At 45.3% G+C, this 22,796-nt stretch overlaps 2 protein-coding genes across 5 annotated transcripts in view; both read left to right on the top strand.

Moving 5' to 3' along the window:
* The window catches only part of LOC130123986 (cAMP-specific 3',5'-cyclic phosphodiesterase 4B-like), a 47,788-nt gene extending 40,473 nt beyond the window's left edge, over positions 1–7,315 (top strand). For both annotated transcript variants that reach the window (XM_056293333.1, XM_056293334.1), the window contains 8 exons: positions 1,066–1,289; positions 1,540–1,638; positions 2,204–2,368; positions 3,316–3,415; positions 3,750–3,904; positions 4,024–4,146; positions 4,235–4,417; positions 4,702–7,315. In XM_056293333.1, the coding sequence (XP_056149308.1) occupies positions 1,066–1,289; positions 1,540–1,638; positions 2,204–2,368; positions 3,316–3,415; positions 3,750–3,904; positions 4,024–4,146; positions 4,235–4,417; positions 4,702–5,079 (1,427 nt within the window). In that variant the 3' untranslated portion in view covers positions 5,080–7,315. The remainder of the gene's footprint in view (positions 1–1,065; positions 1,290–1,539; positions 1,639–2,203; positions 2,369–3,315; positions 3,416–3,749; positions 3,905–4,023; positions 4,147–4,234; positions 4,418–4,701) is intronic.
* Positions 7,316–16,171: 8,856 nt separating this feature from the next.
* On the top strand, positions 16,172–22,671 carry fzr1b (fizzy/cell division cycle 20 related 1b). Of its 3 annotated transcripts, XM_056292864.1 has the most exons (15): positions 16,172–16,326; positions 16,731–16,910; positions 17,203–17,304; positions 17,412–17,475; positions 17,704–17,831; positions 18,823–18,905; positions 19,012–19,195; positions 19,481–19,546; positions 19,667–19,769; positions 20,054–20,235; positions 20,853–21,017; positions 21,048–21,086; positions 21,208–21,312; positions 21,554–21,646; positions 21,805–22,671. In XM_056292864.1, the coding sequence occupies exons 2-15, from the start codon at positions 16,824–16,826 to the stop codon at positions 21,844–21,846; spliced, it is 1,443 nt and encodes a 480-aa protein (XP_056148839.1). In that variant the 5' UTR covers positions 16,172–16,326; positions 16,731–16,823; the 3' UTR covers positions 21,847–22,671. The 3 variants fall into 3 exon arrangements, with proteins under 3 accessions (XP_056148839.1, XP_056148838.1, XP_056148837.1); XM_056292863.1 differs by having other exon boundaries at positions 16,731–16,895; positions 20,853–21,086; XM_056292862.1 differs by having other exon boundaries at positions 20,853–21,086.
* Positions 22,672–22,796: the final 125 nt, after the last annotated feature.

The raw sequence follows: 22,796 nt of genomic DNA, 5'->3' as shown, positions 1-22,796 counted from the left end.
AGAAATGGAAGAGTGAGGGGCTGTGGAACAATAAAATGTGTCTCAACAGCAGAAATAAGGGCGGTGAAATCCTTTGCATCAGGATGGAGATGTGTGACGGGGCAGAGCCAGAGATAGGGGGACAGGAGGGAGAGTTGAAGCGCAGCTCTTTCTCTGTCGTCCGCATTGCAGCTGGCACCTGCCAAGTGTTGTGAGATCATCCCATCTCTGTGCGTCGCAGAGGAGGCAGCCGAGACGCTTGTTTCTCACTGCGATGTTGTGTGACGTGGGCATGCGGGAGGAGGACATCACCTGCACATAGATGGTGTCAGCTGTACACCGCATGTGAGGAGCTCGCTCGCTGTTTGGAAAAAGTGGCGCCACTAAGTGCCAAATAAACCTGCGTATTAACCGGTCTTTCCGCTTCACATTTCTGCTTATCAGAAACCATCCACAGATTCTTTAGTTTGCTGTGGTTAACACCTCGAGCATTTGTCGTCACTCTGCTCCGTGGACTACACGTGTCATTGAAGCGCTGTCAGTGTTCACAACATGCCATTGGCAATGGCTAACCTACTTTTTCAATAAGACCATCTCATCACAATTATACTGTATATTGATAATTTTGTTCGATTAACAGAAGTTTTCCTCTTTTTTTTTACCTGTATCTGTCTTCCACATAAAGGAGTTCATTGTTTGCTAGTGAAGGAGATCGCAGCAGAACAATTACCTTGCTAAGTGAATAACTGTCAATGGAGTAAACAATTTAATGAGGTGGTGCCCGAGTGTGAGAAGTCAATTATCTCTCTCTCTGAGTTAACTTTGGTTGCTTGGGATGCTGGCGAACAGAGCCAGAAAACCAGTCAACATCATCTGAATAAATCAACCTTTTATTTACTTTACCTCTGTTACCTCATCTGTTGATGCTTTGAGTAAGTGCCTTCACTTTTCTGACTCCTCGCTCCTCCTCTACAGGGGTGAACTGGAAACTCGCCTCTCGTTGCATCTGTCCCTCGTCTCCTTCACTTTATTTCCTCTCCCTGCAATCTCTTTTGTCTCAACATTTTTGTTTTTTCTCCCCCTTAGACAAGCAGAATGAGTTGGAGTTGCCATGCCCGGTGTCCAAGTCCAGAGAGAGGAAGAGGAGGCAGGGGCAGCATGCAGGACAGCAGGTGCAGCCGCAGCAGCAGCAGGGTGGCATGATGACTCAGATTAGTGGAGTCAGAAAGGTCCATCACACCCCGGGCCTGTCCGGCTGCACTGTCAACCGCTTTGGGGTCAAGACTGACCAGGAGGAGCTGCTGTCTAAGGTACGAAGATCTTACTCTTTAATGAGCTCATCTGAAAAGGGGACTGTGGGTGGAGGAGCTTCTCCATCCCTACCTGAGCATTAAGCCATCAATAAACTTGTTGGGAGATGGGAACTGTGTTTGGATGGTTTGTTGTTTGGTCAAAGTGAACAGGAGAAGTGATGCAGGGGTAGAGTGAGCTCTCTATATCATGTCACGTTGGCTTGAGAGGTCGCCATTTAAGGTTTCCTCTTTGAATTCTCCCCAATAGGACCTGGAGGACATTAATAAATGGGGCCTGAATATCTTCAGGGTGGCAGAGCACTCACACAACCGACCCCTCACATGCGTCATGTACGCCATCTTTCAGGTCAGTGCCCCCATCTCCATCCTCTTCTCCTTCCACCCCCTTGCCTGTCAGAATGCTGCAACATGCATGCGCGTGCGCACGCACACACACACACACACACACACACACACACGGGTAGACACACACATTCCCTCTTTCTCTCCTACATGTAATAATAGCACACTCCAGCACACCCAAACATGTACATGGGCACTCATAACCACATACGTGCTCTCACGCACAAGGCTGGTGAGTCAACAGTACAGCAGTTAAGACCACTATGTACAATATATTCTCTCTCATGCTCAGTTGTTGGTATCACTACAGGCCAAAGAACATCTGCTAAGTGGAAATGAGCGCTTAAAATTGATTTCCAACAGTGAGTCAATCTGGCAGCAGTGCAGATTGTTTTCATTATCTGCCTTTACACTGGCATTGCTAAATGCATCATAATTTACCAATCGTGGTGTGCAAATCAAACGTGCTTCAAAGTTAGATCAAAAAAGACAATCAACGTTACCATAATGGTAAAAATCCCTCAACTCATGCATTGCATTTGTCTTTTCTCTCTGCGTGTCACATGCAGGAGCGAGACCTGATGAGGACGTTCAAGATTCCAGCGGACACCTTTGTGACGTTCATGCTGACCCTGGAGGACCACTATCACTCCGACGTGGCCTACCACAACAGCCTGCACGCCGCTGACGTAGCCCAGTCCACACACATCCTACTGTCCACCCCCGCTCTGGATGTGAGTCTCTTTCTCAATTTCTTAGCCTCATTTTCCACACATGTCTCTGTCCAGCCAGTCCCCCGTTAAAGCCAGCTTGGTTGAATATTAGTGAAAACTTTATGTATTGTGAGCCACGGTTAAATTTCATCTAGCATGGCAGTTCATCCCGTAGTAATGAACCACTAGCTTCCACAGTAAGTATTTCTCATGTTGGGCGTCCGGGTAGCAAGGCAGTCTATTCTGTTGCCTACCAACATAGCGATCTTCGGTTCGAATCCCCATGTTACCTCTGGCTTGGTCGGGCGTCCTTACAGACACAATTGGCCATGTCTGCGGGTGGGAAGCTGCATGTGGATATGTGTCCTGGCCGCCGCACTAGCGCCTCCTCTGGTCGGTCGAGGCGCCTGTTCGGGGGGGGGTGCCCTGGGGGAAATAGCGTGAGCCTCCCACGCGCTACGTCCCCCTGGGGAAACTCCTCACTGTCAGGTGAAAAGAAGCGGCTGGCGACGCCACATGTATCGGAGGAGACATGGTAGTCTGCAGCCCTCCCCGGATCGGCAAAGGGGGTGGAGCAGCGACCGGGATGACTCAGAAGAGTGGGGTAGTTGGCCAAGGACAAGTGGGGAGAAAAACGGGGAAAAATCCCGCCCCCCCTAAAAAAAATGTCTCATGTTCAAATAGACATTTATATTGTTCTTTAACCTCCTATTTGACTACTCGGTAGTTAATCTAGGTTAGACTGTGGTACCGTCTCTCACATCGGTTTCTTCAAATATTTATTTCAACTTAATGTGGTGATTGATGTTAACAGTCACAGATACCGTCACACAGCCAAAACTATGCATGCACAAAAGTCAGCATTAGCCTCGCACGTTTGCTTGATACGGTATGTTGTTAAACTAGTTTTTTAGGTCACCGCTTTGTTTGTATCCTTCCTCTTACTTCTTCCTCTTTATTAAACACAGGCGGTCTTCACCGACCTGGAGATCTTGGCAGCCATTTTTGCTGCTGCCATCCATGACGTGGACCATCCGGGAGTTTCCAACCAGTTCCTCATTAACACTAGTGAGTCCTGTTCGGTACTTTTTCATCCCTTACACAAAGGTCTTGAGAAGACTTAAAAAAAAAAAACTTGAATTGTGTTTTAGAGGTATGCATAGTTTCCAAACCTTGACTAAAAAGCCATATTTTAATTCTTGGTTCCTGTCATTTTCTGATCCATCTCTCTCTCTCTCTCTCTCTCTCTCTCTCTCTCTCTCTCTCTCTCTCTCTCTCTCTCTCTCTCTCTCTCTCTCTCTCTCTCTCTCTCTCTCTCTCTCTCTCTCTCTCTCTCTCTCTCTCTCTCTCTCTCTCTCTCACACTCTCACTCTCACTCTCACTCTCTCTTCCCTTCCTGTAGACTCGGAGCTGGCTCTGATGTACAATGATGAGTCAGTGCTGGAGAACCACCATCTGGCTGTGGGCTTCAAGCTGCTGCAGGAGGAGAACTGTGATATCTTCCAGAATCTCACCAAGAAACAAAGGCAGACGCTAAGGAGGATGGTCATTGACATGGTGAGGGAATGTCTGCATATCTGTCTGAGGATAGATTCTGCAGCTTGTTTAGTTATATGTTTTCCTTTTATGGTTATGTCTTGAATTAATAAGTCCCCCCCACCCCATCCCATCTCTAGGTATTGGCCACAGACATGTCTAAGCACATGAGCTTGCTGGCTGACCTGAAGACCATGGTGGAAACCAAGAAGCTGACCAGCTCTGGAGTTCTTTTACTGGACAACTATACAGACAGGATGCAGGTATGAGATGTGCATATGTGTAAACACACATGTAGACACACACCAAGGCCAGGATGCTAGATTGTTTACCCTCTTTTTTTTATTGCAGGTTCTCCGCAACATGGTTCACTGTGCTGACCTAAGCAACCCCACCAAGTCTCTGGATCTGTACCGGCAGTGGACAGACAGGATCATGGATGAGTTCTTCCACCAGGGAGACAGAGAGAGGGAGAGAGGAATGGAAATCAGCCCGATGTGTGACAAACATACTGCCTCCGTGGAAAGGACACAGGTATGTATCTCACCATGAGAGACTGAAGACTAGCTTTTACTGTGCCAGCCTTAACTTGCACCTCCCTGTTTTATGGCACTCTTGCGCCAACAGCCAAGGGGTATTTGTTATAATTCTGCATTAGTTATGCTTGGTGCATGTAGTGTGTGTGAACGATGAGTGTCAAGGTGCAGTGCAGAATTTTTTTATAGATATTTTAAGTTTCACACTATTGCCAATAACTAGTCATAGATTGAATATTAAAATGCCTCTCTGTTCCTGTTTGCCTTCCTTTCCCTTTCCAGGTGGGCTTCATCGATTACATAGTCCATCCTCTGTGGGAGACATGGGCTGACCTGGTCCACCCCGATGCCCAGGACATACTGGACACACTGGAGGACAACAGGAACTGGTACCAGAGCATGATTCCCCAAAGCCCCTCGCCCCCCTTCTACACCAGTGACGGGGAGGGTGGCAGACATGGGGCTGAAGAGGGGGGGCAGGGGGGGAGTAAGTTCCAATTCGAACTTACGCTGGAAGAGCAGCATGGACAGGATAAAGACGGGGAGGTGGGGATGATGGAGACAGCGGGTGGATGTGATGACGGCACACTCCAGGATCATCCCTGCGATCGGGGCGGTGTAGAAACAGCCACACGCGGAGTCTCCCCGGCCGAGACATAGCTGAACCCCAGGTGTCTGTCTGAGTGCAGCAGGTTTCGCTGTTTTGGGTGAATTAATTTAATTGCAGTGGAGCAATCCTGCAATCTGGCTCTTTGGTGCTGTCTGGCCAAGAGGGTCTGACTGACTGTAGGCCCACCCTGAAGAAGAGGGTTGGAAACCCTACGGCAGTTTTGTTTTTGAGCCCTCGAAATGAAGGAGGAAGAAGAGTGTTGCCTTGACAACTCTATAAGGAAGGGACTACTGTTGAACTGCAGAGGCAGTGATTCTCACAGATAATGAAGGTGACGTGAAAGGAAGCTATATCCAAGTGTACTGGGACACGTTAAGAACTTGAACTTGCACTCCCGGACATTTTCTATGTTCATTTTGACTTTGTATCGTATTGGGATTGGATGCCACCAGGGAAAGTGTCCATCCAAACTACTGGTCAACATGTATTTGTAGTAGTTTACTTTTCTAAGTTTACTTTTCTAACACTTGTCTAAAGACGTTGTGTGCCTTTTTTTACAGCGGTGTCTTTTGTAAGTGTTTTTATAATTTATTGAGCACATTCATGTAGATGTGAAATGTGTTTTCTACAAAAAATAATCTATTTGTCTCACACAGTCTTCCTGATGTTCTGGCAATAGTATATAAGCTTGTTCTCACAAAAGTGATCAGTGGATAAATCCCTAAAATCATTTGACTTCCCAGCACAATTTGCACTTTGTGACATAGGACAAAGAGAGTATATGAGGCATCGGTTAGTTTCCAAAATCACAAGACAATATGTTAAACATATAAGCCAAATATTCTATACAGTGTGTGTGTGTGTGTGTGTGTGTGTGTGTGTGTGTGGATACAGCCCGGATTTATTTCACCCGCATAAGCTAATTATGCCATCATTATTTAGATTTCCTGAAAGTAAAAAAAAAAAATTGCAATAGTTTCAGAAGTCCAAAAGACATTTTGAACCCCAAAGAGAAGATGAGAGCACTTTGACAGTATTCACTGCTTCCTCGGAAAATTGTGATGCCACACGTGGCAAATCAAATACATCGTTCTTCCGCACACAAATCAAACAGACCCCTCACAGCATCCCCAAAGAATTGTGTATTTCACGCGATGGAGCGACAAAAAGCACGTTTTTTCCAGCTGAATTTCAAGCGACCCCTCACTAAAGAGTACAATGAGAGGACTATTGTGCTGCACTTTCCTAGTCACCTCATGCAAGGAGGGAATGTTTCCTCCTTCCTCCTTCCTTTTGATTACCTGTTGTGATTTAGCGGAACTCTCTTGACATCATTCCAATCCAGTGAACATGACTCAGCCCATGTGACGTCTTCTGAGTTTTGGTTGAGCATATAGACTGTATGCCCACATACACGTTCGTAATAGAATACTTTGGTTTTAATCTTTTTTTTTGTTCAAATATTGAGACAGCTCTGCAGCTGGTTGCTGATCTGTCCACATTACCTTAAAGGTACAGTTGTGTAAGGTGCAACCGCCAGAGAAGGGAGGTCAATATGGCATCACACAGTGATGACACCTCTCTTCCTCTGTGTGTGTGTGTGTGTGTGTGTGTGTGTGTGTGTGTGTGTGTGTGTGTGTGTGTGTGTGTGTGTGTCCACATGCGTGTATTTAATTGATCACATAATCGCACAATCTCCTCTTGCACCCAGCCTTGTTGTGCTGACCTTGCAACTGTTTGTAACAGTGTATTTATTACCTTGTACATGATAATAATGATGATGTTGACTGATGATATTCATTGTACATTTGCTATTATTTATGTATGCAACCACCTGTTCATCAAAATACTGACTGAATTTGTCTGGATGGTTCTGATTTATTCTTTTTAGCAGTGCATTTTGATAGGGCCACAACATGAAGTTATTCGACTGACTTTTCTCGGCGTTCTGGTGAACACAAGCGTTGGAAATTCACAAAATACATTTAGTTTTAAAGTACAAAAAAAAAATGTTTTGTACATAAGTCCTAACACCCAACATCTCACATGAGGTGCTTGGCAGAGAGAATTGTTCTTTTTTTTTTCTTTTGTTTCACGGACTTTATGAAGGCTGGATTGTTACTGCAGTATATTGTGTACGGTGACGGGTCATTGTACAGTTTTAAGTATATTTGCTGAAGTATATCACGTTGTTTTCAGTGGTTTTTCCTCACACAATGTATGATATGATGATGTATTGTGCTCATCAGTTGTTTTCTATCCGATCATTAAAATGGGCATGGACTATTCAGTCTTCTGTTTCTCTCATTATGACTATTATAATTTATCTAATCATTCTAAACGCGAGCATCAGTATGAAGATAATGAATGTTAAGCGTTACTTGGGGATATCAGGAATCAGGAACGAAATATTGTTGCCCCAGCCCACAGCAGTGCAACACAAAGACAAAAACACATATCCAAAAACTACCAGAACTGCAAGAACACACATATCCTAATTAGTTTTAACACATACCCAAACTAAAAAAAAAAAACATCTCTGACCAAAGGAACGAACGCTAGCCAGGACGACTGGGAACTGCCGGTCTGCATAGGCTAGCAGTTAGCTTAGCCTGCCCTGCCTCCGTGTCCTGTCAGACTGCCCTCGGTGTTACCTCCTCGGGCACAGGTCCAGGCAGGGCCGTGGTCCCAGGGCCCACAGGTCGTAGCAGACCAAGCTCTCCCAGCCGATCCAGCGCTGGCTCTCCCAGCCAACAAACGAAGACAAACTTAGACGTGGACAAAGACACGGCATGGACCGTACCGGGTGAGGCCGCTGCAAACATGAATTCGCGTCGCCATCTTCCCACACTGGAAGCGAAAAACCTGATAGGCGGCTGCCCTAAGACATTTTTGAGAGGGATATCTCACGGATGGTGGACTCTTGCTTATGACCATGTGTTGAACTGAACTGTTCACTTAACTTTCATAAAAATCTCGACTGTGTTTTGTATCCTCTCTGACTGATCATTTAAAGAAAGGGGGTAATTGTAGATCCACACTTTGACTGGACGACAATCGGCTATGTTGTGTCTCAGCTGTTTCCACAAGTGGCAGGCACACAACCTCACTTCTACACCACCAGGTCTAAACTGCTCATCAGATACGAAAACATAGTACTCCCGAGTGTATAAGACCGGCGTTGTCATTTCTTCAATGCATGGCTGTGGTTTTGCAAATCAGAAGGAAAACCCTGACAGAAATGAAAGGGCAGTGGTGCTTACTGCGTTTTAACCTCAGTTACTTCAGCACTATTGGTGCAGTTCCATCGCAAGGCGCAACGGTTTTGAGCATGGAAAGAAACCATTCCAAAGGCATTTCCATTAGCGAACAGTTTGGCATAGAACGGATCCAAAGCGTGCTAATTTCTGGGGGTTTTGGTAACATGTGATAGCCGTGCTGAATCCGACCAGATAGCCAGGGCCCAACGTCATCCTTATTTGATGATTGGTTTACGGTCACGTCTGATCCAGTGAGGCCCCATTTGGTACGGTGTTGATATTGTGCGGCGCCATTATTACATCCTGGACTGATCCTACGGGACCAACTAAAATCACAACGAGCGGGCGTTTTACTTTTTCAATCAGAAAACAAAACAAATGTCTTAATCCATGTCGTGCTCAGCGGAGGAGATGCTTTGCATGCTCATTGTGTAGTCGGATGCCATCACATGGTGGCATTTGTTGTAGTTATAGTAGTTTTTCCGTGGGAGTTCCCTAGTTCTGATTTCAGGTCCAACACAAACAGAAACACAAATTATAAACTTGCACACGACTCCTTGCTGGCAAGGCACGGCCCACAGTGGCCTCGTTACGGACTCAGCACGATAATTGAAAAAATATATATGACACTAGGGACATCTCCTTGAGTTCTGTGCACAGGTTGTCTGCCCAGAGTGGTTTGACACAAAGCCACGTATGGAAAGAGAAAGAGTAGAGATGATGGTGTTATGTGCTGGGCCCTCAGGGCACTCACTCTCCCATGGCCTTCACTGTCTCAGTCTCTGGAGATAAGCATCTGGCATTTGTTGCTAACGTGAGGGCACATAAGCCTGTTCGCTGGAGATAAGCATTAGCATGTTACATTAGCAGGTAGCATGTGGGACAGACTGATCTGAAGCATGATAAATCTGTGCTAAATCAAACAAAGAATCCTGAATGATCAGTTTGAACCGTATGAGTCATTTTCAGCAGTAACCTCCTATGTCTGACAGGCGGGCCTACTGCATCCGTTTGTAATATTAAAAAAATAATTCTGGGTGTCTGGGTTGCGTAGCGGTCTATTCCATTGCCTATCAACGCGGGGCTCGCCAGTTCGAATCCCCGTGTTACCTCTGACTTGGTCAGGTGTCCCTACAAACACAATTGGCCTTGTCTGCGGGTGGGAAGCTGGATGTGGGTATGTGTCCCGGTCACTGCCCTAGCGCCTCCTCTGGTCGGTCAAGGGGCCTGTTCGGGGGGGAGGGGGAACTGGGGGGAATAGCGTGATCCTCCCACATGCTACATCCCCCTGGCGAAACTCCTCACTGTCAGGTGAAAGGAAGCAGCTGGAGTCTGCAGCCCTCCCCGGATCGGCAGAGGGGGTGGAGCAGTGACTGGGATGGCTCGGAAGAGTGGGGTAATTGGCCGGATACAATTGGGGAGAAAAAGGGGGGGGGGGCCACACAAAAAAAAATTCTGTCACATGTTTGACCTTGATGTTTCTCTTGGAGTTCACAGACAATTACAGCAGACGGAAAGAGGAAACCTGAAGCATCTTCCTCTTCCTTTAGACTCAGCGAAACTGAGGCTACTGTTTATTGTAAACATCGGTGCACACAGGGCGCAGTTTTCCATGGCGGTCACCATAGTCCATGCTACTATGGTGATGGGCAGAGAGTGTGTTTGAAACGCTAACAGAAGTCCTGTGGTCTGTTGGTCACTGACGTCAACGAGGGGAAAGCAGGCCGCCTCATCCCAGCGGCTATGTCAGAGAAGAGGGTTGCATGAGGGCTTGAGGCCCCTGGAGCACGTGTGGCCAGCCATCAGTCAGGCTGCCTCCCTCCTCTACGTTGGCCCTGAAAAGGCCTACAGCCCTGGGCCAAGGAGGAGGGAAGAGAACCACTTCCAGCAAAACAAACCTGCTCCCTCCGTATCCACATTATGAAAACAAATGTCTTCCTGGAGTTTTGCCGTGCCAGCTGCTGTTTGTTTTTAGTTGGGTTGACAGTCAGGACTGAAGTCAACTGGCCAGTCTGTGAGAGCAACACCGGCAAATAAGGGGCATTCCAGGATATTTCAATAGAACTACATGGCCTTGGATGTCTGAGACCAGACTGGAGACAACTGTACAAATGTTCGCGAAATTGAGCCAAGAGAGGTGCAATTCTGCCCATTTAAAACAAAAATAATAAAAACATGATCAAATGAAATGGCTATTTTCCTCAAGGGACTGTCTTTTGTGTGCTGGTGTGTGAGTCTTAGGCCTCGCAGACTATAAAATACAAGGTTTGGACAATAACAGGATGTGTCCATCCCAAGCGATGTCACAAATCATCTGGTTATCACATACGGTGGAAGTCACCTCAGATGTGTCAGTGTGTTTCTCTAAGACAGCTTTTGCCTGTTTTGTCTCAAATGCCTGAAAACGCACAAGACGTGTTCGGCAGCTGTTACATAATTCATAGAACGAGCAGAAAACAGGCGGAATTTCAAAGCACGTCCGTAATGTCAGAAAATTCCTGTCAGCCTTTTCAAAAGGGACAAGAAAGCCTTATTTCAGATTGCCTCCGATGCTGACCGACTCTGACTAATTTCAGCTAGTCCATCCCGTGATGACAGCAACTTTATATTAGTCACCATCTTGATGTGTAGTATGCCAAAACATCGTGCATCCAAGATTATTTTCATAGATATCCAGAATCATCCGAACTTTGAATCTCTGTGGTACCAAGGTCAATCAAGGTGGACGGTAATGGTTGTGCAGAGTGGTGCTTTGTTTCAAATTGCATTTACCATGACACGTTTAAGGACATGGCATCAGCCTGACATTTGTGTAGAATCCTGAGGGGTCTTTGCCCAGCGTACAGCCAGCTCAGGAATTGTTAGGACACGGAAGGGAACAGCCCTGTGGGGTCCACGTGGCACACAAGAACTCACTGTCATTCTTGGTCAATGAAAACATGACAAAAACATAACCCGTAGGATCAAGCAGATACACACACGCGCACACACACACACACACACACACACACACACACACACACACACACACACACACATACCATGTCACCCTATACTTATCGGGACCCCTCATTGACTATATTCATTCCCTAGCCCTTAACCCTAACATTAACTATCATAACTAGCTAGTGTCTTTGTCCACATCTGTGTGGACAAAGACGGTACTGGATGAGGCCGCTGCAAATGTGAATTCGCGCTGTAGCAGCACGAACTCACGTTTTCAGCGACCTCATCCAGTACCGGTGTGGGAAGACGGCGGTGCAAATTCATGTTTGCGGCATTGTCTTTGTCCATGTCTGCATCTAAGTTTGTGTCTTCGTTTGATGGCTGGGGGAGCTGGCATTGGATCGGCTGGGAGAGCTTGGTCTGCTGCATCCTGTGGGCCCAGGGACCACGGCCCTGCCCGGAGCTGCACCCGAAGAGGTAACACCGAGGGCAGTCTGGCAGGACACAGAAGCGGGGCAGCCTAAGCTAACTGCTAGCCCATGTGGACCTGCAGTTCCGATAACACCGAGGGCAGTCTGGCGGTGGCCTCATGTTGACTGTTTTTAGTGTCGTCGTGTGGACTGCAGGGAGGTGTGTCGAAGGTGTCTGGCTGGGAGAGCTAGTGTTGGATCGGTTGAGGGAGCATGGTCTGCTGTGTCTGGTAGGCCCAAGGACCACGGCCCTTCCCGAAGCAGCGCCAGAAGAGGGAACGCCGAGGACGGTCTGACAGGACGCGGAAGCGGGGCAGGCTAAGCTAACTGCTAGCCTATGCAGACCGACAGTTCCGACAGTCATCCTGGCTGGCGTTCGTTCTATTGGACAGTGATTTTTTTGTTTAGTTTGGATATATGTGTTAGTTTGGATATGTGTGTTCTTGTAGTTTTTGGATATGTGTTTTTGTCTTTGTGTTGCACTGCTGTGGGCTGGGGGGAAATGATGCTTTGTTTCATTTCATGTACTTTCGTACATGAAATTAAATAATAAATGAAAAATTTTAAAAACAAAGAACAGGAATCAGGAACACTTTGTTCCTGATTCCTGAATAACGACATGCCTAACCTTAACCCTTACACTAACCTTAAAATAACCCCAATTCTAACCTTAACCCTAAACCCACGTCCTAACCCTAAAATATACCCTTTTCCTCATGGGGACCCATAAAATGTCCCCACAAGGTAGTTGGTTTCAGGTTTTTCTATCCTAAGAAATACCTGGTATGCACACACACACACACACACACACACACAAAACATGGTTGACATACCACATGAATGGGAATGTCTTATGACATTTGGGAATGGAGCAGTCATCTCTGTGTCCTTATAAGAAGTAGATGAATAATAAACTTAATAATAAACTAAACTGATTTGAATGCATGTACCCACTAGATTATTACACAATAAAAACAATTTAGACAAATTATTACACAGTAATTTTATTATTATTACTATTCATTCATGGGGTAGTGCCGAATACTAAGCAGGATTTTTGTACCTTAAATAGCTTTTTTTTAATAACAAATAAGCAAAAAGGGCAAAAGTACGTATAAAAAATGTTACTGTATTCTCAACAAATATTTCGTCATCAGTGTTTCTTTGTCAAATTTAATAGCACTAAAAATGTGATGACCCACGTTGACTTTCTGGCAGATGTATGAGGCCACTGAGGCCAAACCCAAATCACATGTAGTGAGTGTGTGACGCTTGTTTTGTGGGGCCCAAATCAACAGTTGTCCGTTTCACACAGGAGTCGGTTAGAGGCAGAGGGCAAACGAGCATGTGTGGGAAGGATAGATGGACAGATTAACAGAGATTTTTCTTCAAATGCCTCTCGTACAGGTCTCTTAATATACAAAGATACTTACGTGGTAGTTCATTATAATTTGCTTCTTCCTGATTAATTTGACTCATATCCCGATGCTCTGGCAGCACGGTTAATACGACAGCCATGCTAAATTATCAGACTACGCTGAATAGTGAACTGAAGTGAGTGGCGTGCACGGGAGGCTGTGCACAGCTCTTGCATGCTGCAGAAGTTCAGGCTTTACTGAGCCTCTCCAGTACATGTGTGTGGTGAGAAATCAAGAGAAAGTGAGATATCGACGGAGAGAGAGGGCGAGAGAAAGAAAGATGGCGAGAGAGATAACGGAGCCCTCTTACGATGTGCAATGGTAAACAGCGGGTCAGGAGAGAGAAAAAATAGTCACAATAGCACACCTCGACAGAAGAGATAAACGTTCTCACAGTCGAACAACAGCAGCAGTGTAAACTTGTGACATGCCACCGAGAATGGTTTGCATCCGATGGGGGCCTTCAGCTCGCATCTTGATACTGACATATCATCGCCATCATCTCTGATCCAGGCGTGGGCTCACAGCTCACGTCTGAGCCGCGGTGCCGCTTGCATGATGTGCAGATACCGTTCTGTTGTGCTGTGTAACATCACACTGACCTCAGCCAGGCAAATATACAGTCTAATGACCCGTGTCTTTGAAGATATGCATATTCATGCTTCTTTTTTTTTCTTCTCATGAGCAACATAATATGTATCATCATTGAGTAGTTACTAGTAGTTAGTGGTTAACCCCACCCCCCCATACACACACATCACCCTGGGTTCAAATACTACCAAAGCTCTCTCCTCTGTGTCTCCCTTTCTGTTTCTTTCAGCTGGCTACATAACAAACGGTAAAAACGTGAGCGAGTGTAAATGCCCTGTCCCTTAAAAGCACGGGGGGGGGGGATTTTATATCAGACAGGGGGAAATTTTGACTCCCCGATCCATTCCTGTTTTGTACAGCACACTTCTAAACATATTTAATCGTGCTGAATCTGCGGAATTGTCTCTCCTGTCATCGTACATGAGATGAGATTAGTCGGGTCCCTATTGTTGAGCGGTGAGTTGCAGCGGGAATCTGAGGGCATTGCAGTCAGCGAGTGTTGATCCGGCTTCCTCTGTGCCAACTGAGCTGTGTTGTCTTGCAAGAATGATAAGGGCAACAGTATTTCCCCCAATGGAGCCTCCACCCCAGACTAGGACCAAGAACTGATACGCCCAGAGACACTGCCCTCCACGTAGGCATGAGGCCTCCCAGCGTGGCCCTGGCTGCACGTTGCTCCCCGGAGCTGATAAAGGATGCAGATTAGAAGTGATGTTGTGACTAGACTGTCTAAAACCAAATGTGATGTGGGTGCGATACTGTAGCTCTGTACAAGCAATCACAGTGTTGTTGGGTGTGTGCATACGTGGGTATGTGTGTTTATATGTGTGTGCTTGTGTGTGTGTGTGTGTGTGTGTGTGTGTGTGTGTGCATGTGTACGCACATGCATTTGGTAAACATAAAGCCTGGCTGCATCAGACCATGTCCACATAATGACATGTTAATGAACGTTCACACTCCCCACAGTATGTCAGAGGGCAGGATGGCAGACAGGCGTACGTGCAGATCAGAGTGCCACCAGAGATGCCATGCCCTGTCTCCACTCTGCCGTGTCCGTTGGTCCCATTAAGTCGCTAACAGTGGAAACCCAGCATTTCCTGTCCCCCCTCTCTCTCCCTCGTTTTCTCTTTCTCTCTCTTTCTGTCCCATTCTAAAAGTATCGTATGGCCTTGAACAGTGATCCAAGCCTTTCCCCTTCGTCTCTGCCTTTGTTGAGTGTCTAAGCTCACAACTGCCTGTGCCTGGCTGAAGGACAATTGAGTATGAATGAGAACAACTGCATGAAGTGGTACAGTAGGCCCACTGCAATGCTTCAAAGTGTTGAAAAATACCATTTTGTTTAGATACTATGTTATGTCATTTTTTTCATTAATGTCAAAGTTATCAATTCGTTATTAATGTTTTTATGATACATGTTTTCTCTTAATCGCAAGCATCTGGCTCATTTACCTACCCCTAATTGTTGCACAGAGCGCTGCCAGTCCAGCTGCAGAATGCCGTCTGAAAATGAAATATTGAAGCATGGCACCTGAAACAAACTGAACTGCCTATAGGCATATCTACACTGCTCTTTCTTGTCACATGCCCAGACTACTTCATACATACGTACATTTCTAGATTTTTATTTATTTTTTGCTTTGCATGTAACAATCTGCCCATTTGGCGTCTTATTATAAAGAGGAATATACTTTCATCACTAATTTCAAACTTGATACAGATGACTTGGTCAGAACTACAATGCATATATCTACACATGTACAAAATGCTCAATCTGTGAATACGTTCTGGATATGTCAATACAAAATAACGAGACCCATGCAATAAATTCATAATGGTCATATGTCTTGATGCATGCTCAACAATGGTTATATTTTTCGACCCTAGCCCCTCCCTCTGCTTGGAGTTTGCATGTTCTCTCAGGATCTATGTGTGTGTGTGTGTGGGGGGGGGGTCCTCTAGAGGCTCCTCTTTTCTCTCCACAACCAAATGATAGGAGTGGCAGGTGGATTTAATGCATGTTTGTGTGTGTGGAAGTGACTGTTTAAGTGGCCTTGTGTGTGTGGAACCTGTGATGGACTTGGGGCAGTCATGCATAGCTATTTTTCACATCCATTGTATTTTCCCTATATTTTTTCGCTATCCTATTTCCCCAAGAACAAAAAAAAATCTTCTATGACATAACGTTATCGAATGTTGATGAAACGTTAAAAATACGGTTTGTTTTAAGAAAATTGCTTTTGCCTGTATCACCTCGCATGAAATATATTTGCAAGTTGGGGAAAAAAAGGTGCACGGCGTACCAGCGACACGCTGTGGATATAACGCTGGAAATTCAGCGTAGGCCGCCACCTAGTGTCGCTTTTGGGTATTACGCGGTGTCTTCACTGCCGGCAGAAGTCAGCCGAGGAATCTGTGTTCCAGCTGACTCAGTCGCCATCTTTGCCCTGACATAAACAACACCGCCGAGTTGCGTTGTCGTCGTGATGCGTTAGCTCCTGACGTTTTGATGCAACACCCTGTACATCTCGGGTCTCGTAGCGCCGGTCCATCCAGCCAAAGATGATGATGTTGATGAATTTGGTCACTTGAACTCAACCAAACATCCTTACTGGGTACGAAAATCTAATTTTAAGCAAGACTGTCAGCCGGCTCCACAGCTGGCCTCGGTTGTATTATTTGCAGGGGAGTGATGCCATGACAACGGTGTCGCTTATTAGCTAGCGCACATTCGCATTGTTTAGCTAATGTTAGCTGCCAGCTAGATAGCTCGAGTTCATCTCCCAATTTGCTGGCGTTTATGTAAATAACCAGATGGCTTATGTCCGTCGTCCAGTTTGTTTTTATTCAGCCAACGATAGCAGTAACACCAACAGCTCGCCGCTGGCTGCCATGCTAACCCAGGCCATTTAAACCTTGGAATGTGCTAACATTAATCCAGACGCACGAGGTTTGTTTTGGTTCTTGTTTTTTTTTTTTTTTTGCTTTAGCAGTTCTCGACTCTTGTGTTTTGTTGCAGACATGGGGGTCCTACGCGGGTCTCCTTTTTGCAAAGGAGCGGAGGTTTAAAGGGGGAGGGGGGGCTCTACTTGACAGTGGTGGTCTCGTAGAAATGGATCAGGAATACGAGAGACGTCTGTTAAGGCAAATCAACTACCAGAACCTACCGACGGAAACCACCAAGGTCAGACATGAAAAGGCATGTTTGCTTGGCTTTGGAATTGTTCTGTGCATGTGTAGAACGACAGTCATGTAGGATTTCCTTGTGCGTGCATGATTTTATGGTTGTTTTGACTTATGCATGTGTCCGTAACAGCATATTAGGCTTGTTCTTTGATCTTGGGGCAAGTTAATGGCTCTCATGTTTTAAACCTGGAATGGATTGTGGCATTCTCCGTTTAGTTGTTATAGTTATATAAATCACCAAATATTCAGCATAAGCTGCTGCTCCGTGATGCTTACTGTTTGTCTCTCACCTATGCCATCTCTAGTCTGGAGGTGCTGCGTGCAGTCCTGTCAGTGTCAAGTCAGGGGACCGCTTCATTCCCACTCGTGCAGGAAGCAACTGGAGCATCAATTTCCACTATGCCAATGTAAGCACTCTATTCACTCAGTCGCTTAACTGGATTTATCACATTGTGGCTACACTCTCAAAATAAGACTACAAGCATGGTTTACATATCCTTTTACTTTTCAATAGGAAAACTGTCGCTCACCCAATCAGAACCACAAAGCAAAGGATGCCAGTTCAGACTCCGGCAAAGGTCAGAACTCTCTCTTTGTTACGTGTTGCTCTCTTTCTCTTATGTTGGCCTCGTGTGTGTGTGTGTGTGTGTGTGTGTGTGTGTGTGTGTGTGTGTGTGTGTGTGTGTGTGTGTGTGTGTGTGTGTGTCTTGTTGTGCCTGTCCTGAAAAATTTTAACCATCCTTATTGGTCATCTTCTCTTGCATCTTTTTTCGATCGTCTTGACTCTACCACTGACACTCCTCAAGATGCGGTGGCGTATGCTGCTCTGTTGAGGAATGAACTGCTGGGGGCAGGGATAGATACAGTTCCAGACCTCCACACAGATGACCGACGACATGCGGTCCTCTCTCAAGACTGTCACAGCCTTTTTAGGGTATGAACTAAGACCATGCCTTGTAATGCAAAGTAAAGTGCTCACTGGAGGCCCCCAGGTTGTAGAAAAAAATGTCCTTGGAAGGAAGTAGTTAACTCATTATTGATGCTATATATTTAATATGTACAATATATACCGTGCTCATTAATTATTCTATGATACTCTTCATATGTGATGGGATGAAATGAAGAGTTAGGGAAATTTTTGCTCAGCTGAAAGATTGTATATGTTGAAAATGGTAAGATTTTCATTGGGAGTGAGGAAGAAGGACAGGATTAGGAACGATTATATTAGAGAGACAGCGCAGGTTGGACGGTTTGGAAACAAAGCAAGAGAGGAAAGATTGAGATGGCTTGGACATGTGTGGAGGAGAGATGCTGGATATATTGGGAGAAGGATGCTGAATATGGAGCTGCCAGGCAAGAGGAAGGCCAAAGAGGAGGTTTATGGATGTGGTGAGAGAGGACATGCAGGTGGCTGGTATGACAGAGGAGGATGCAGAGGACAGTAATAAATGGAAACGGATGATCCGCTTTGGCGACCCCTAACGGGAGCTGCTGAGAGTAGTAGTAGTAGACTGTGAAATTAACTGATGGCAAATTGATGGCATCAAAATTAATGACTATTTTGTAGTCACTAGTGGTAGTGCAAATGATCTTTTGATTGCTTTTGTTAGTAATTAGAGTATGGGTCCAGCAAAATACTTGATGGTAAATTTCACATTAATTTTAAGTGGAGAGAAGATAATGTAACTTGATTGATTGATTGATATCGAAACATTCTGATGGTCATTATCCCAAATAACTGTATGTCGCTGAGAATAAATCCTATAGGCTGCCTTTACTCTGTTGGTTCAAACAAGGCTAAGTATTTGCAAGGGAGAAAGAAGATGAGTAAAGCAGGATGAGGCCACACTGAAGTTAAATCAGCTTGTTACGGGTGACTGCCACCGCCCAACTTGAAGTGTGGTTTGTCTGTTTGTTCTGTGCAGTACACTGTCCAATCTAAGAGAGTGCCTTTCGATAGCGATCATGAAGTCTCGCCCTACTCCCTTTCTCCACTTAGTAACAAAAGGTATGCCAAATTCCATCCAGTCACCGCACAGATGACAACATTGAAACTGCCGTGTGGGATTGCATTGACATTCTGTCTACCAATTACCTTCCTCTCCCCCTTTTAGTCACAAGCTGCTCCGCTCCCCTCGGAAGCCAGCCCGCAAGATCTCCAAGATCCCCTTTAAGGTGCTGGATGCCCCAGAGCTGCAGGATGATTTCTACCTCAATTTGGTAGATTGGTCAGCAGGCAACCTGCTCAGTGTGGGGCTGGGAGCCTGTGTCTACCTATGGAGTGCCTGCACCAGCCAGGTCAGAGGAGGACACACAGGGATTTCTGTACATTTTGATTTCTAGTCTGGTGTTTCTTTTAAGCCATATGTTACGGCATGTAATTGGGGTGAATAAAAGCTGGTGTTGGTATCATAGTTAACTAAATAATAGTTAACTGGCATTGTTACCGTCTTTGTTGAATGGATACAAGATACTTCAATTTAGAGTTAGAACTCAGTAAAATATAAAGTTCAAATTTTGGTATATATTGAAGTGGAGAGGAAATGAGAAATTGAGATGCATGTTTCATATGTCTCTCAACAGGTGACGAGACTGTGTGACCTTTCAGTCGACGGAGACTCTGTCACGTCAGTTTGTTGGAACGAGAGGGTGAGTTTTTTACTGGGACTCCATGACTAATGCATGACATTAGTATGAGAGAACATATTTAGTATTCATTATTTAATTGGTCTGTTGGTTTGATTGACACTGGGTCCGGCCCCGTTTCAGGGAAGCCTGGTTGCTGTCGGAACCCATAAAGGTTACGTTCAGATCTGGGATGCAGCGGGAGGGAGGAAACTAACCAGTCTGGAGGGTCACTCAGCCCGTGTAGGTCAGTTACAGCTAGGGCAAAGGTGGATTGTAATCTACGGATTGAAGTTTGTTTTGAGTCTGTTTTTATGGATGAGTTTTTGTATTGGTCTTTCAGTTAAATTGTCTATTTTTGTCTTTATAAGTAGGCTATGAACCTGACACTTTGTTGCTAATGATGTGCAGCTTCAATGTATTAATTGTACCAATAAGGGCATTTTGTTGGTATTATCACATGAAACACCCCAGATGAATTAATTGCTGCCTGAAATATGAGCCACTCTCATCCCACCTTTTCTGTCTAAGGTGCCCTGGCATGGAACGGAGAGCAGCTGTCGTCTGGGAGCCGCGACAGGGTGATCTTACAACGGGACGTCAGAACCCCCCCCTCAGCCGAGAGGAGGCTGCAGGGCCACAGGCAGGAAGTGTGTGGCCTTAAATGGTCCCCAGATCACCAGCACCTTGCCTCTGGAGGCAATGACAACAAGGTGAGAGAAGAAGTCGCTGAATTGTTCTAGGTCAGGGATTTCATTAGCTGATTACTTTTACTCCTCCTCATGGGTTGCCACCTTGCCATGGTGGAGATGCTTGCATGTACCAATGATCCCAAAAGCTATTCCATCCGGATCTTGGCTCCTGATAGGGTCACCCAAGATGGATTGATCAAGGTGGAGGTTCCAGACGATGCAGGGTGATGCACCTGGCTGCAGGTGCATCATCCACTCCACGTAAAAAGCTGTCATGCGTAGGCATCCTCCCATTTTGCGGCTTCAGGATTGGCCGCTACGCCCGCCTGAAGATCCAGAGGGAGGACGGTCATATTCGACCCCAAATGACCGCCGATGATGATGATGATGATGATGACTTTTACTCCTCCTGCTACAGCACTTATATCTAAAATTCTTTTTTTGCAAGGAGATTTTCAGTAGTAATACAATTATACAATGTCGTGAATAAAGGTTAAAATTGATCAAATAAGTATTTCATGATAAAATACCAAAACCAGTTTGCAAGACATTTTGACCTGATTTTGTTACTTTTCATCTTGCACTTACAACAGTCTTCCTGTCCTCCTCATTCCTTTCCACTTCTTTTTCCTGGCTAGTTACTTGTGTGGAACAGCTCCAGCCTGCTCCCAATGCAGCAGTACAGCGACCACCTGGCAGCAGTGAAGGCCATTGCCTGGTCACCCCACCAGCATGGGTTACTGGCCTCTGGCGGGGGAACAGCTGACCGCTGCCTGCGTTTCTGGAACACCCTGACAGGCCAGGCCCTGCAGAGCACAGACACAGGCTCCCAGGTCTGCAACCTGGCCTGGTCCAAACATGCAAATGAACTGGTAAGGAGTGATGCACACAAACACACACACATTACGCACACACACACGCACACACTGGGACTTTTAGAGTGCTAATATTTCTGTTATATTCTCAATCGATTGCACTTCCTGGTTCTCTTAGGTGAGTACTCATGGCTACTCTCAGAACCAGATTCTGGTGTGGAAGTACCCGTCACTGACCCAGGTGGCCAAGTTGACAGGACACTCGTACAGAGTGCTATACCTGGTAAGATTGCAGCAGGATCTAAATAAATGGCATTAAATGTTTTGCTGTGTGGTGACAAACCCTCTGTTTCTTGCCTTTGATAACTTTGTATTTTTTCTCCGCTCCTGTGAACATGTATTGTGCTTCCTGCAGAGTCAGCTAAATAAAAAATTTTATGACATTTTTTCACAATTTGTCACCAGAGTGCCCCAAAATCACATTCTGGCCTCTCATACTTCTCTCTTTTGTCCTCCTATTTAAGGCTGTGTCACCCGATGGGGAGGCTATCGTCACAGGTGCAGGGGATGAGACTCTTCGTTTCTGGAACGTATTTAGTAAAACACGGTGCACAAAGGTAGAGTTCTGTGTACATTACAATGATGCAATATGATAAACACGTCTAGTATCTTTAAGGACTGAGTAATATCATCCCTTGTGCATGTGATGATGTACATGAAAAATCATTCCAATTAAAATGCACACTCAAAAACAGGCTCTTCTTTTTCTCCTCAGGAATCAAAGTCTGTGTTGAATCTCTTCACAAGAATACGATAGTGACTGGCTTGGGTTGGGACTCACTCCGTGGGAGACCAACGAGATGACAAAGACACATCAACACCCTCAAATCAAAACTCTCGCACTGTCACCTGCAGATATGCTGTAGACCCTAACTCATCACTCTTATCCCTCACATGACAACAATACTTCTCAATTCCACTTTTTTAAGGATACAATCCCCCAACTTCCAGAAACAACTGCCGTCCCTATGAAGTGATGTCATTGATTCAAAACATGCAGTATAGAGTCAGGGCACGTCTGCATACAAAGTCTGACCTGTCTTTTGGATTTTTTTTTTTCTGTCGTGGACGTGGTTTAAAAAAGTTTTATTATATATCTATATATAAGCTAAAGATTATGTATACCAGAGCTATAAGTTATATAGTGGTGATGACATCATGTTTCTAAATTGTTCTCCTTTGTAACACCAAGTGAAGAGGAGGCCAGAAATCTTTGGCCTGGCTTGGGGGGAGGGGGGATTTCTATATTTTGATAATGTATGATACTATACAACAGATGAGAAACAATAAATAACTGGCACCACTCACAGTTGCTCATGCAGCTGCAGAGACTAAGCTGTGTTTATTAATGTTTTAGTCATCTCAGATTCGTGTGGGTCAGTTTTAAGTGAAAAAAACAAAATGGATGAGCCATTTGGAAACAACTTGAAATTGTCTTTGTTTTGTCCTATCTTATCGTGAAGTATTTTTCTTGCTGTGCATCTTGACCAAACGGTATTTGGCAAGAAAGTGATCATGAAAACACAGGTCCCACAGGCCTATCATTCACATATTAGTTATCTGGCTATAAACTCAGGTAATACCGCACTCCAATTTAACATAAAACAGTGTAGACTTTACTGAAGTATATACGCACACTTCTGCTTTGGTTTTAGTTCACAGTAGTTTGTGGGGTTACTTTTGAGCTAGTCTGCCCACAAAGTTTTA

The sequence above is a fragment of the Lampris incognitus genome, chromosome 14 (assembly GCF_029633865.1).
Source record: "Lampris incognitus isolate fLamInc1 chromosome 14, fLamInc1.hap2, whole genome shotgun sequence".
Lineage (NCBI taxonomy): Eukaryota > Metazoa > Chordata > Actinopteri > Lampriformes > Lampridae > Lampris > Lampris incognitus.
This window is presented reverse-complemented; position numbering and strand designations above follow the sequence as displayed.

Coding starts and splice junctions, on each gene's coding strand:
- fzr1b (XM_056292862.1), top strand. CDS start 16,824: ATGGATCAGGAATACGAGAGACGTCTGTTAAGGCAAATCAACTACCAG. Junction 17,832..18,822: donor ACTGTCACAGCCTTTTTAGG/GTATGAACTAAG, acceptor TGTTCTGTGCAG/TACACTGTCCAATCTAAGAG. Junction 20,236..20,852: donor CTGGAGGCAATGACAACAAG/GTGAGAGAAGAA, acceptor TTTCCTGGCTAG/TTACTTGTGTGGAACAGCTC.